General features: G+C 49.4%; 1 protein-coding gene across 2 annotated transcripts in view; it reads left to right on the top strand.

Moving 5' to 3' along the window:
* The window catches only part of SIN3B (SIN3 transcription regulator family member B), a 50,382-nt gene that overhangs the window by 12,470 nt on the left and 24,159 nt on the right, over positions 1–13,753 (top strand). For both annotated transcript variants that reach the window (XM_078361748.1, XM_035287385.3), the window contains exons 5-6: positions 2,446–2,589; positions 12,562–12,684. In XM_078361748.1, coding sequence (XP_078217874.1) covers positions 2,446–2,589; positions 12,562–12,684 — 267 coding nt within the window. The remainder of the gene's footprint in view (positions 1–2,445; positions 2,590–12,561; positions 12,685–13,753) is intronic.

Genomic DNA, 13,753 nt, shown 5'->3' on the forward strand with positions numbered 1-13,753 from the left:
TGGTTCTGTTGCACAGGCTGGAGTGCAGTGGCATGGTCTCAGCTCACTGCCGCCTCCACCTCCTGGGCTCAAGCCATCCTCCAACCTCAGCCTCCCAAGTAGTGGAGGCTACTTGGGGCTAGAATATGGGCATGCATCACCACACCTGGCTAATTTTTGTATTTTTTGTAGAGACAGGGTTTTGCCATGTTGCCCATGCTGGTCTCAAACTCCTGAACTCAAGTAATCCATCCACCTCAGTCTGTCAAAGTGCTGGAATGACAGGAGCCTCCAGCTGGGTTTTTTGCATTATTGTTTTTTTTTTTTACTGTGGTAAAGTACACATAACAAAATTTACCATTTTCACCATTTTTAAGTGTGCAGTTCTGTGGCATTAAGTACATTCAAATTGTTCTGTAACCATTGCCACCATCCACCTTCAGAACTGTGTGAAACTGAAGCTCTGTCCCCATTAAACACTTACTATCCCCCATCCCCCCAGCCCCTGGCACCCACCTTTCTGCTTTCTGTCTCTATGGATGTGATGATTCTAGGGACTTCCCATAAGTATTTGTCTTTTTGTGACGGACTCATTTCACTTAGCATAATGTCCTCAGGGTTCATCTGTGTTGTACCATGAGTCAGAACTTCTTTCCTTTTTAAGGCTAAATAATATTTCAGCAAATGAATGGACTATATTTTGTTTATCTGTTCATCTGTCAGTGGACATGGGGCTGCTTCCAGCTTTTGGCTGTTGGAAATAGTGCTGCAGTGAACATGCATGCACAAATAGCCATTGGAGATCTGTTTTGATTTGATTTTTTTTTTTTTTTTTTTTTTTTGAGACAGGGTCTCACTCTCACACAGGCAAGAGTGCAGTGGTGCGATCACGGCTCGCTGCAACCTCAACTTTGCAGAATCAAGCAATCCTCCCACCTCAGCCTCCCGAGTAGTTGGGATTACAGGCGTGAGCCACCATGCCTGGCCTTGCCTTCTGTGTTTGAGAGCACTTGTTCCCCACATCCTCCTCAGAAATCAGCCTCTTCTGTCTGCATAGTCAGATGAGCAGAAAATGGCTGTGGCGCTGTTTCAAATTGTATTCTTTAAATATCAGTCAGTTTGGTGATTATGTTCCTCTTTATTTGTTTTAGATAGGGTCTCGCTCTGTTGCCCAGGCTGGAAATATGCACGGTCACAATTGTAGCCCACTGCAGCTTTGAACTTCTGGGCTTAAGCAATCCTCTTGCCTCAGCCTCCCAAGTAACTAGGACCATAGGAGTGTGTCACCATGCCTAGATAATGTTTAACATTTTTTGTATCACTCCTCAGCCTTTTGGCTAAGATCAAGTGTAAAATTTTTTGTGGAGATAGAGTCTCACTATGTTGCCCAGGCTGGTCTTGAACTCCTGGACTCAAGCCATTATCCTGCCTTGGCCTCCCAAAGTGCTGGGATTGCAAGCATGAGCCATCATGGCCAGCCTAAATTGTGTTTCTTTGAACTTCAGTCAATTTGGTCATTGTTCCGTCTGTATGCAGATAGATCATTTATTATCTGAACTGAGTGGGTTTTGCTTATTTTAAAATTTTGCTTTTAAATGACTTTTGGTGACATATTGGAAGGGTGGTGTTTTTTTCCTCTGCGGTGTAGATACCACCGGTCCCAAGATTTAAAACTTGCTTCCTTTCCCACAGGCTGCAGTGGGCCCAGCGGGGAGGGACTCCTGCTTTGCAGCTATGGAGCTGGGACTGTGGAGGCCATTCCATATTGTCCTAGAGGCTCCGGCCCCACTGCCTCTTGTTCTGTGAAAATTGACAAGGTGTCAATTGTCTTGGTTGTAAATTTCTGGGGTGTAATTGACAAGGTGTCAGTTTTCTTGGGTGTAAATTTCTGGGGTGTAATTGACAAGGCATCAGTTTTCTTGGGTGTAAAATTGACAAGAACATATTTCTAACAGCCACCTTCTTTTTACTGGCCCATTTCTGCCTTCCAACCTGGGTTCCCTTTGGTCCTCTTGTTGCTTCAAGCTCTGGATCAGTCCATTTTCCTTGGGTCTCAGTGACTCCGGGCCAATAGGTGCCTTGGCCTGGAAGTCCCTTTCCTTCATGGCCCAGTGCCCCAGTTCCACACTCCCCATTTCCCTTGGGAAGTCCTGGAGTTTGCCCCTTACCTTGCATTTCCCCAGCCCACCCTGATTCCGGCCAGCCTCCCACCTCCCTGACCCCTCTGCTCGTGGACACTGCTAGGTGTCCCTCCTCGAGTCCCTCCCATACTCCTGCCCATGGCTGGGGCTCAGGCTGTGCCAGGCATTGAGATCCACATGAGCAGACAGTACTGTGGGCCCCGCCAGCAGGTGCTCTTTCTGAGAGTCATCCCGTCTCCTCCACGGAGGGCTGCCTGAGTGTCCCAGCCCAGGGCACGGTGCTCCTTGGCTAACGACTTGTTTTCCCTTTCCTTAAAACTGGCAGAAGGAGCAGCTGAACACGAGGGGCCGGCCGTTCCGAGGCATGTCCGAAGAGGAGGTGTTCACCGAGGTGGCCAACCTCTTCCGGGGTCAGGAGGACCTGCTCTCAGAGTTTGGACAGTTCCTGCCCGAAGCCAAGCGATCTCTAGTGAGTACAGAGAGCCCCTACCCAGCCCTGGGGTCCTCAGTGAGGAGACAGGGCCCCGGCTAGCTCAACCCTGGGCTGGACCAGGCCCTACCACCCTCCAGGCCATATTAGGGTCCCTCAGAAGCTATGCAGGGTACAGGCACCCAGGGGTTCCTCATTGTAGGCTCCACCTGCACAGCAAGCTCGGAAACGATTTGCCAAAGTGCTTCTCTGTACAGACAGTACCCGGGTCTCAGGGTGGTTTGGGAGGCAGAGAGCTCAATGGAGACAGTGGGTCCAGAGTTTCCACCTCCTGCCTGCCCTGCAGAGCCTCGCCCTGCCTGGGACCCCAGCCCTGTGGGAAGGTACAGGAGGGCTTGAGTCCACCACCATCGCTTCCCCTGTTGGATGAGACTGATCTGGGGCTCCAGCAGGTTGGATCTGGATGGGGGTGGCCTGTGGCCTGGCCCTGACGGTGGCTGGTAGAGAGCAGAGATGAGTGAGGAGGGGCCTTAGACAGGGAGGGAGGTTCAGGGCTCAAACTGCATTGTCAACCTTTCTGCTCTGCCTATGACCTGAAGCTGCCAGGGCCACCTGTTTCAATTCTGTTTTTTCCTCTGTAAACATAAGACTTTCTTTTTTATTTTGAGACGGAGTTTCGCTCTTGTTACCCAGGCTGCAGTGCAATGGCGCGATCTCAGCTCACCGCAACCTCCACCTCCTGGGTTCAGGCAATTCTCCTGCCTCAGCCTCCTGAGTAGCTGGGATTACAGGCACGCGCCACTATGCCCAGCTAATTTTTTGTATTTTTAGTAGAGACGGGGTTTCACCATGTTGACCAGGCTGGTCTCAATCTCTCGACCTTGTGATTCACCCACCTTGGCCTCCCAAAATGCTAGGATTACAGGCATGAGCCACCGCGCCTGGCAACATAAGACTTTCTTAAAAATTGAACTGAAATTTATGAAACAGAATTCAGCATTGAAAGTGAACAATTCCCTGGCATTTGATACATCCTCAGTATTGTACAACCTTCACCACTACCTAGTTATAGAACATTTTCATCCCCCTGAAAGGAGACCCCTTCCCCCTCAGCAGCCACTCCCCACTCCCCTCCCCCAGCTCCTGGCAACCACCCATCTGCTTCCTGTTTGTGTGATTTGATTTGCCCGTTCTGAACATATCAGATCAGCGGAATCTCAAAGTATGTGGCCTTTGTGTCTTGCTTCTCTCAGTCAGCATCATGTTTTCAAGGCCTCACATGTACCATGGATCAGTGCTCGTTCCTTTTTCTGGCTGAATCTTAATTCTGTTAAGATGGACCACATTCTGTTGATCCACGTTCTCTTGGTGGACATTTGGGTTGTTCTGCCTTTTGGCTATTCTGATCAGTGCTGCTGTCAACATTGATTCCAAGGATTTGTTTGAACACCTGTTTTCAGTTCTTTTGCATAGACACCTAGGAGTGGAATTGCTGGGTCACTCGGTAATTCTGTGTTTAACTTTTTGAAGAGCTTCCAAACTGTTTTCCATGGTGACTGCACCATTTTATGTCCCCAACAGCAACGTACTGCGGGTTCTGTTTCTCCGCATCTTGGCCAACATTTGTTATTTTCCAGGTTTTGGGGTGTTTTTTTTTGCCTTTTTTTTTTTTTAAGTAACCATCAGTATGTGAAGTGTTATTCCATTAAGGTTTGTTTTTATTTTTTGAGACAAGCTCTCTCTCTCTCACCCAGGCTGGAGTGCAGTGGCACGCTTGATCACTGTTCACTGCAGTCTCCATCTCCCAGGCTCAGGTAATCCTCCCACCTCAGCCTCTGAGTAGCTGAGATTACAGGCAGCACCATGATGGCTGGCCAGTTTTTGTATTTTTTGTAGAGACAGGGTTTTGCCATGTTGCCCAGGCTGGTCTCAAACTCCTGACCTCAAGCGACCACCTGCCTCAGTCTCCCAAAGTGCTGGGATTCCAGGCATGAGCCACTGTGCCCAGCTGTGTTGTGGTCTGGATTTGCATTTCCCTTATGACAGATGATGTTGAGCATCCATATGTATTTTGACTGTTTGTCCATCTTCTTTGGAGAAATGTTTATTCACATCCTTTGCCAATTTTTTAAATTTGTCTTTTTATTGTTGAGTTGTAAGAGTTCTTTATATATTCTGATGCTAGACCCTTATGAGACCTATGATTTGCAAATATTTTCCTCCATTCTGTAGGCTGTCTTTTTACTTTTGTATTAGTGTCTTTGATGCACACCAGTTTTTAATTTTGATGAAGCCCAGTTTACCTGTTTTTTCCTTAATGTCATGCATGTTTTTAATGTCAAATGTAAGAAATCATCATCAACGGCATGATGGTTTCCCATCATCTTCTCTTCTAATTGTTTTATAGTTTTGACTCTTATATTTATGGCATTGACCTATTTTAATTTTTGCATATGGTGTGAGGTAGGAGTCCAACTTTATTCTTTTGCATGTGGAAATCCAGTTGTCCCAGCATCATTTGTTGAAGAAATCGTTTTTCCCCACTGAATGGTCTTGGCACTCCTGTTGAAAACCCATTGACTATAGTTGTATGATGTTATTTTGGAATTCTTAATTATGATCCACTGGACTGTGTGTCTATTAGTATGCCAGTACCACACTGTTTTGATTACTATAGCTGTGTAGTAAGGTCAAAATCAGGAAGTGTGAAACCTCCAACTTTGTTCTTCTTTTTCAAGATTGTTTTGACATTCAGAGCCCCTTGCAGTTCCATATGAATTTGAAGATCAGCTTATCCATTTCTACAGAAAAGGCCATTGTGGTTTTGATAGGGATTGCATTGACTCTTAGATCACCTTGGGTAAATATTGCCATTTTAACATTGTTAAGTTTTTTAATCCATGAACACATGAAAAACTTGCCATTTATTTATGTTATCTTTCATTTCTTTTAGCAGTGCTTTGTAGTTTTTAGTGGACAAGTCTTGCATTGCCTTGTTCAAATTTATTCCAATGCATTTAATTTTTGCTGATGCCATTGTAAATGGAATTGTTTTCTTTTTTTTTGAGACGGAGTCTTGTTCTGTTGCCAGGCTGGAATGCAGTGGCACTTGCAATTCTCCTGCCTCAGCCTCCCGCATAGCTGGGATTACAGGGGCCTGCCACCATGCCTGGCTAATTTTTTGTATTTTTTAGTAGATATGGGGTTTCACTATGTTGGCCAGGCTGGTCTTGAACTCCTGATCTGCCCACCTCGGCCTCCCAAAGTTCTGGGATTACAGGTGTGAGCCACTGCACCTGGCCTTTTTGACTTTTTTTTTGGAGAGTCTCACCCAGTCACCCAGGCTGGAGTGCAGTGATATGATCTTGGCTCACTGCAACCTCCATCTCCTGGGTTCAAGCAATTCTCCTGCCTCAGCCTCCCAAATAGCTGGGATTACAGGCATGCACTACCACACCCAGCTAATCTTTGTATTTTTAGTCAAGATGGGGTTTCACTATGTTGGCCAGGCTGGTCTCGAACTCCTGACCTCAGGTGATCCACCCACCTTAGCCTCCCAAAGTTCTAGGATTACAGGCGTGAGCCACCTGACCTGGCAAACATCAGGGAATCTTTTCTTTCCAATGCAGATACTCTTCATTACTTCTTCTTGTCTTATTGTTCTAACAAGGACTTCCAATCCTGTGTTGAATGGAGAATGGTGAAAGCAGGCAGCTTACCTTGTTCCTGATCATGAAGGAAAATCTTTCAGTCCCTAACCTACAAGGGGTGTGTGTGTGTGTGTGTGTGTGTGTGTGTGTGTGTGTGTGTGATGGAGATTTGCTCTTGTTGCCCAGGCTGGAGTGCAATGGCATGATCTTGGCTCACCGCAACTCCTGTCTCCTGGGTTCGAGCAGTTCTCCTGCCTCAGCCTCCCAAGTAGCTGGGATTTCAGGCCTGCGCCACCATGCATGGCTAATTTTGTATTTTTTAGTAGAGATGGGGTTTCTCCGTGTTAGTCAGGCTGGTCTCAAGGTCCCGACCTCAGGTGATTCGCCTGCCTCGGCCTCCCAAAGTGCTGGGATTACAGGTGTGAGCCACCGCGCCTGGCCCAGCCCTTCACCTTAGAGTGTGATGCCAGCTCTGTTTTTTTCCTAACTGCTTTATTAGGCTAAAGAAGTTCTCTTCTGTTTCTAGCTTGTGAATGTTCCATTTCCTCTTTTCTTCTTCCCCTTGGTCCTTGATGACACATCAAGATGAGAGGTTCCCCGCCACCACTTCCATTTCTCACCACTCCTCTCCTGGGTCCTGGCTCTGAATGGATGAAGTGGAGCGGGTAGGGCGGGGGAAGCAGGTCTTGAAGGGAAGAGCTCAGGCACCAGCAGGGGTCTAGGTGTGGACGTGATCTAGACCCTTGGTTGAGTCCGGCGCACTTCCAGTATATTTTCTTGGGTTTTCCTCCGTGCTCTCCAAACCCTGTCCTTCCCTTGTCCTTGGCCAGAGTCTCTCCAGTTTATCTAGGCCAATGGGTGGGGCTTGTCCCCATGAGTTACTGTCTCTAGGGGATGAGCACCCCCTCAAAGCAAGGATGCCACCCAGAAACACTTCCTAACTCGAAGTTACAGGGACTGCATGCTGCTCTGTGAGGGTCAAGTCTGGGAGCCTTACCCTGACCTTCCCTCCTGCCTGGGGCCTGGGCCAAGCTTGTAGGCGTAGTACATACACCCGGGCCGTAGAGGCAGAAGGGTTGTGCCACCTCCTGGGCCTGGTTTCCTTCTCTCTCACACAGGAGCGACCCTCCCTCCTGCTCAGGTGGGGACCCCACAAGCTCTTGTCTTTCAGGTGCTCAGAGCACTGGAAAGGACAGCTGCATTTGTGCAAGAGCGAGATCATCCCCACCCTATGTCCCCAGAGCCAGCTCACTGCCTGGCCTGGGGGAGGGTCAAATAGAACCTGCACCTGGAATTCCTCCTTTGACGGGGAGCTTACCTCTATCACAGGCCTCTGCCCTGAGCCGCCTCCTTGGGAACCCCCTCGTGTTATCTTCTCCGATTCCACTGTCCCCCTGGTGTCTCTCTGAAGTTCAAAATCTCTACTTGGTTTTCTCTTGGAAATTCTGGCATCACTCCCCCTTCCTGCTTGTTAGAGACTCCCTAATTTTGGAGCCCTGTGACCACTCGAATCAGAGGGGTGTCTTCCTCTCTCCTGCTTCACACCCTTCTGGTGTTGACAAGGCTCCAGGAGTGGGCACTCAGGCCTCCAAGCCCCCAGCGGTTGGAGCTGACTGCTGTCGCTTGTGCTGTGACGCGTGTCTTCCTCCTTGTCTGCTTGCGGACTGTCTGTGGGTCTCATTCTCTAGTACCTGGGTCTCACACTCAACTGTCCCCTCCCTGTTGGCAGCTCTTCTCCCACATGCCCGTCCCCACTGGGAGATGGGCTCCAGTGGTGTCCCTAGCCGGATTCCTTGAGCCATTGCTGACAGTGTAGAGTGGCCAAGGGTGGGGACAGTTTAGCCTTCCTGGCCTCAGGGAAGGCCTGGCTGAGGCCTGGGCAAGCTTTTGCTGCCCTGGTGAAGGGTACCCCAAGCCACTCTGGATTGACACAGGAGGTTGGGGTGTAGCGCCCGGAACAGCGGGAGCCTGGCAGGTCACTTCCCAGAGCCTCAACTTCCTCATCTAGGAGTGACCATGAGGAGGATGTCCCCTGGCTCGTGTGGTTGGAAGATTTCCCAGGGAAGCATCTGGCTAGGATGACCTGGGCTCTAACACACTGACAAGACTGCACAAAAGAACCAGCTCTGAGACCCTTGCTCTGGGGATCTGTACCATGGGGAACCCCCTCTGCCAGCACTGTGGGGGCTATACCCAGCAGACATGTGGTGACTCATTGAACTGGCAGCCTGCAGCTACTTGCCCAAAGTCTTTGGAGTTCTGCGGCCTGGGTGACCTTGGTTCTGTGGGCTTTCATCTAGTGGTCATTCTTCAAGCACTGCGAAGTCTGGTCCTTTTGGGGGACACTGATTGGAGACTGGTCCTCTGATGGCTGCTACTGCAGCGCCCCCTGGTGGCATTTATGAAGCCAGTCCCTGACAAAGCTCGCCCTGGGAAAATAAGCATTTCCCACTGAAAAGTGCCTGCCAGCAGTTTCTTTAGTATTCTTATTAGATATATTTTTTTAACATGCTGTGGACTACTTGTTTGTGTCTCTATTATTATTTTGTTTTGTTTTGTTTGTTTTTAGAGACAAGGCCTCACTCTGTCACCCAGGCTGGAGTGCAGTGGTGTAATCTTGGCTCACTGCAGCCTCAACCTCCTGGACTCAAGTGATCCTCCTGCCTCAGCCTCCAAAGTAGCTGGGACTACAGGTGCATGCCACCATGCCTGGCTAGCTTTTATCTTTTAATTGTAGAGACAGGGTCTCACAGTGTTGCCCAGGTTGGTCTCAGACTCAAGCCATCCTCCCACCTTGACCTCCCAGAGTGTTAGGATTACAGGCATGTGCCATCATGCCCAGTCCATGATTTCTTTTCTTTTTTCTTTTTTTTTTTTTGAGACGGAGTTTCGCTCGTTACCCAGGCTGGAGTGCAATGGCGTGATCTTGGCTCACCACAACCTCCGCCCCCTGGGTTCAGGCAATTCTCCTGCCTCAGCCTTCTGAGTAGCTGGGATTACAGGGACGCACCACCATGCCCAGCTAATTTTTTGTATTTTTAGTAGAGACGGGGTTTCACCATGTTGACCAGGATGGTCTCGATCTCTTGACCTCGTGATCCACCTGCCTCGGCCTCCCAAAGTGCTAGGATTACAGGCTTGAGCCACCGCACCCGGCCCATGATTTCTTGAAGTGGCATTTATGCAGGTGCCCGGCTAGTTCAGTCAGTAGAGCATGAGACTCTTAAATAACATTTGTTGTCAATTTAGCTAAGGTTTTTAGTGTGTATTGGGTTATTAGAGCCATCTTGTACATTTAGAAAGATAGGATCAACTTTTTAAAATTATTAAAAGCACCCACTGCAGCATCTGTTGTGTGAAGTACATATTTGTGTTAACTTTTAGACATACATTAAAACTGTAAGAAAAGGAAACCACAGATGACATTTGGCATTGCCCTAATCAGACTTGACTGGCCTGGATCCGAGCTTGGCAAACCTTTCCTACAAAGGGCCAAATAGTAAATATCTCAGGCTTTGCAGGCCAGTTCATCTCTGTGTAAAGACTCACCTCTGCCCTGTAGCTTGAAAGCAGTCATGGAATATATATGTCCGTGACTGGGCAGGGCTGTGTCCCAATAAAACTTTACTTACAAAATGAGTGGGTGTGGCTGGGTGCCAACAAAACTTTATTTACAAAATGGATGGGTGGCCGGGCACTGTGGCTCATGCCTGTAATCCCAGCACTTTGGGAGGCTAATGCGGGTAGATCACCTGAGGTCAGGAGTCTGAGAACAGCCTGGACAACATGGGGAAACACCGTCTCTACTAAAAATACAAAAAATTAGCGGGGCTTGGTGGTGCTCGCCTGTAATCCCAGATACTCCGGAGGCTGAGGCAGGAGAATTGCTTGAACCCAGGAGGCAGAGGTTGTTGTGAGCTGAGGTTGTGCCACTGCACTCCAGCCCAGGCAACAGGAGCAGGAGCAAAACTCTGCCTCAAAAAAAAAAAAATAATGGAACGGGCGTGACCAGGTACCAGTAACTCTTTACACAATGAAAGTGTGTGTGGCTAGATGCTGATAAAATTTTATTTACAAAAACAGGGCCTATGTTAATTTGCCATTCCCACGCCTAGGTGGTCTTTGGGGGGTGTCCGTCTAGCTCAGATGTTCACAAATTGGGACATTTGTGAACTGAAAAGCAAGAACCATGTGAACCATTGGGGAAGATCCGCTATACCAGCTTGGTGAGCTTGGGTTTCCCCTCCAGGTCCCCCATTCCCGTTCAGCACCTGTCATATGGTCACCCAGCTGCATCTTTTGGGAGTCAATTTGCACCTGTTCCAGCATATACAAAAAATACAAAAATTAGCCAGGCTTGGCAGCTCATGCCTATAATCCCCAATATTCTGGAGGCTGAGGCAGGAGATAGCTTGAACCCGTGAGGCGGAGGTTGCAGTGAGCCGAGATTGTGCCATCGCACTCCAGCCTGCGTGACGGCAGACTCCATCTCAAAAAGAAAATAAAGAAGAATCAGTGGAGAATTGTTGTGTAGATGCCAGTTTCTCCACTTATAGCTCTCGAGATAGGCTTGGGTCTTTGGGTAATTATTCCCCAAATAAGTTGAATTCCTGTAAGTCTTACCTGTGGCTAAATAATAAGTCTTTATTTTGTTGTTGTTGTTGGTTTTTTCTTTTTTTGAGACAGAGTTTTGCTCTATCGCTCAGGCTGGAATGCAGTGGCACAGTCTTGGCTCAGTGCAATCTCTGCTGCTCATATTCAAGCGATTCTCCTGCCCCAGCCTCACGAGTAGCTGGGATTACAGGTGTACACTACCACGCCTGGCGAATTTTTGTATTTTTAGTAGAGACAGGATTTTACCATGTTGGTCAGGCTGGTCTTAAACTCCTGACCTCATGATCCGCCTGCCTCAGCCTCCCAAAGCTCTGGGATTACAGGCGCGAGCCACCACATCTAGCCTGATAAGTCTTTATTATTATTATTATTGTAAAAATAGTATGTTTTAATGTACTAATGCTAACTATTAGCAAGAGTATCAAATTTTTTTTTTTTGAGATGGAGTGTCGCTCTTGTTGTCCAAGCTGGAGTGCAACGGTGCAATCTCGGCTCACCGCAACCTCTGCTTCCCAGGTTCAAGTGATTTCCCTGCCTCAGCCTCCTGAGCAGCTAGGATTACAGGCGCCCACCACCACGCCTGGCTAAGTTTTGTATTTTTAGTAGAGACGGGGTTTCACTGTGTTGGTCAGGCAAGTTTCGAACTCCTGACCTCAGGCCATCCACCCACCTCGGCCTCCCAAAGTGCTGGGATTACAGGCATGAGCCACCGATTCTAAGTGTCCTGTATCTTTCCAGAAATTTCCTCTGCATATGCAACAGATACTTTTTAGAAAGTAACACACCCCAGCATCCTGTGTGTTCTGCCCCTTTTTTGGGCTTTTTCTTCCCCTTGGTTTTTTCATTTTGTTTTGTTTTTCAGGTATGCCTGTTCCTAGCAGCAGCTCAGAGCCAGCTCATGGTGTCATGGCTGCTGGCTGTTTTGTTCAGATACGCCACGACTTGTCCACCTGACTCACACTTTAGGCCTTTGGGTGTGTCTTTGCATCCTGGTCCTGTGGTGGCATGGGAAGGGGGAGGCCTCTCCAGCCCTGCCCACATCCTGCAAAGCTGTGGTCTGTCCATCCTCTCCTGCCTGTCCAGCTTTCCAGTATGTTCATATAGACCGAAATCCTGAATAGATTGTTCCAGAACAATTCTTGATAAATGTCACTGGCACCCTGTAGGTGCCCTGCTCGGGATGAGCATCCCCGTTAGTTGATGGCTGGCGTAGCACCTGGGAGGCAGGCCCCGAACCAGCCACGAGTCCCACTCCACTCCCAGCAAGTGATGACATCATCCCCCAGAAATGTTTTGTTAATCATACAAAAGACTTCAAAATCTGACTTCAAGGCCCCCACCAGTGCCCTGGCGAATGTGAGCTACTTCCCCTCTCTGCCTGTTTCTCTGTCTACTGCGCCTTCTGTTTCTGTGGCGTTTGCATGTACACAGCAAGACGCCCCACCGGTGGCCTGTCACATGAGCCCTGGCACAGGAAGACCCGACTCAGGTGTCTCCCTCCTAAAACCCCCACCCCACTCCCGCCCTTATCCATAAAGGCCTCACAGGGGCCTCCTCCGGCCTGGCACTGTTAGTCTGATGATTCTGTTACCTTGGAACTGAGCGTTTTGCTGCAGTCACCTCACAGACAGAGCCTCTGGCCACCAGTGCCCAACAGGCTGTGGGCTGAGCTGGAAACAGCTCTCGGTGCTCAGATGCCCGGGCCTGGCTGTGTCTCTGGCACTGACCGCCTCCCGTGTGCTCTCAGTTCACAGGAAACGGGCCGTGCGAGATGCACAGCGTGCAGAAGAGCGAGCACGACAAGACTCTCGAGCACAGCAGGAAGCGCTCCCGGCCCTCGCTGCTCCGCCCCGTGTCTGCGCCCGCCAAGGTACCCGTCAGCCACGTGTGGCCGTTCCCGCACCCAGGGGCCCTAGCAAACCGGGCCTTCCTGGCAGGTGACCAGGGAACAGAGGCCCAAGCAGCGGTTCGGGGCTGGACCTGGGGCTGGGTGAGGTTAACCAGTGGCAGGACCTTTGCAAGTTGGGTCTCCTCTAAGGTGGCTGTTCATCCGTTCTCCCTGTCCCGTGAGATTGTTGTAAAAAGTAGGAGGAGGAAGGAGTGTTACCCCTGCCCTAGGTCCCAAGAAACAATGTACCACTCAGTCTCCTTTTGACCCTCAGGACCCTCACAGGCAAGGCCGCCATGTACAGTTGTTCAGGTTGGTCACGGCACAGCTGAGGGCAGAGGGGCTGGGATCCAGCTCCTGTCATGCCCTTTACCCACTGTGGTGGTTTTCTGATTGCATTATTACTTGTGTGGCTTTCTACTATTGGTAGGAACTTTCTCATCCTCGCATTTATTTAGTTACGTATATTAGGTAAGAATTCTGGATTATAATCTATTCTAGTGTTGATGTCCAAACTGTTCCAGATTTGGCCAGTGGGGTCCCTTTGGCTCCTGTGTCCTCTTGGCATGTCCTCATCATTCTTTTTTTGGCGGGGGAATGGGGTCTCACTGTCAACCCAGGCTGGAGTGCAGTGGCACAGTCGCAGCTCACGGAAGCTTTGATCTCTGGGATCTATCCCCTCACCTCAGCCTCCCAAGTAGCTGGGACTATAGGTGTGCACCACCATACCTTTTTGTAAAGATGGCATTTCACTGTGTTGCCCAGGCTGGTCTCGAACTCCTGGGCTCAGTCCTCCCACCTCATCCTCCCAAAGTGTTGCGATCACAGGTGTGGGCCCCTGTGCCCGGCCTATCCCCATTCTTCAGGCACTTTGGAGATAGTTCTGGATGGACAGTATTGTCCTTCCTGCCATGATATCGTGTGGCCAAGTTCAGGTGCAAGTCCAGCTTAGAGACGTAAGCCTGCAGAGACTCAACATTTCGCTTCTCCAGGGTCTTCCCAGTGCCGCCCTCTTCCTGTCCGCTTCTTGTTGCTGTATTGGCCCTCAGGA

Source organism: Callithrix jacchus, chromosome 22, assembly GCF_049354715.1.
Source record: "Callithrix jacchus isolate 240 chromosome 22, calJac240_pri, whole genome shotgun sequence".
NCBI classification, from domain to species: domain Eukaryota; kingdom Metazoa; phylum Chordata; class Mammalia; order Primates; family Cebidae; genus Callithrix; species Callithrix jacchus.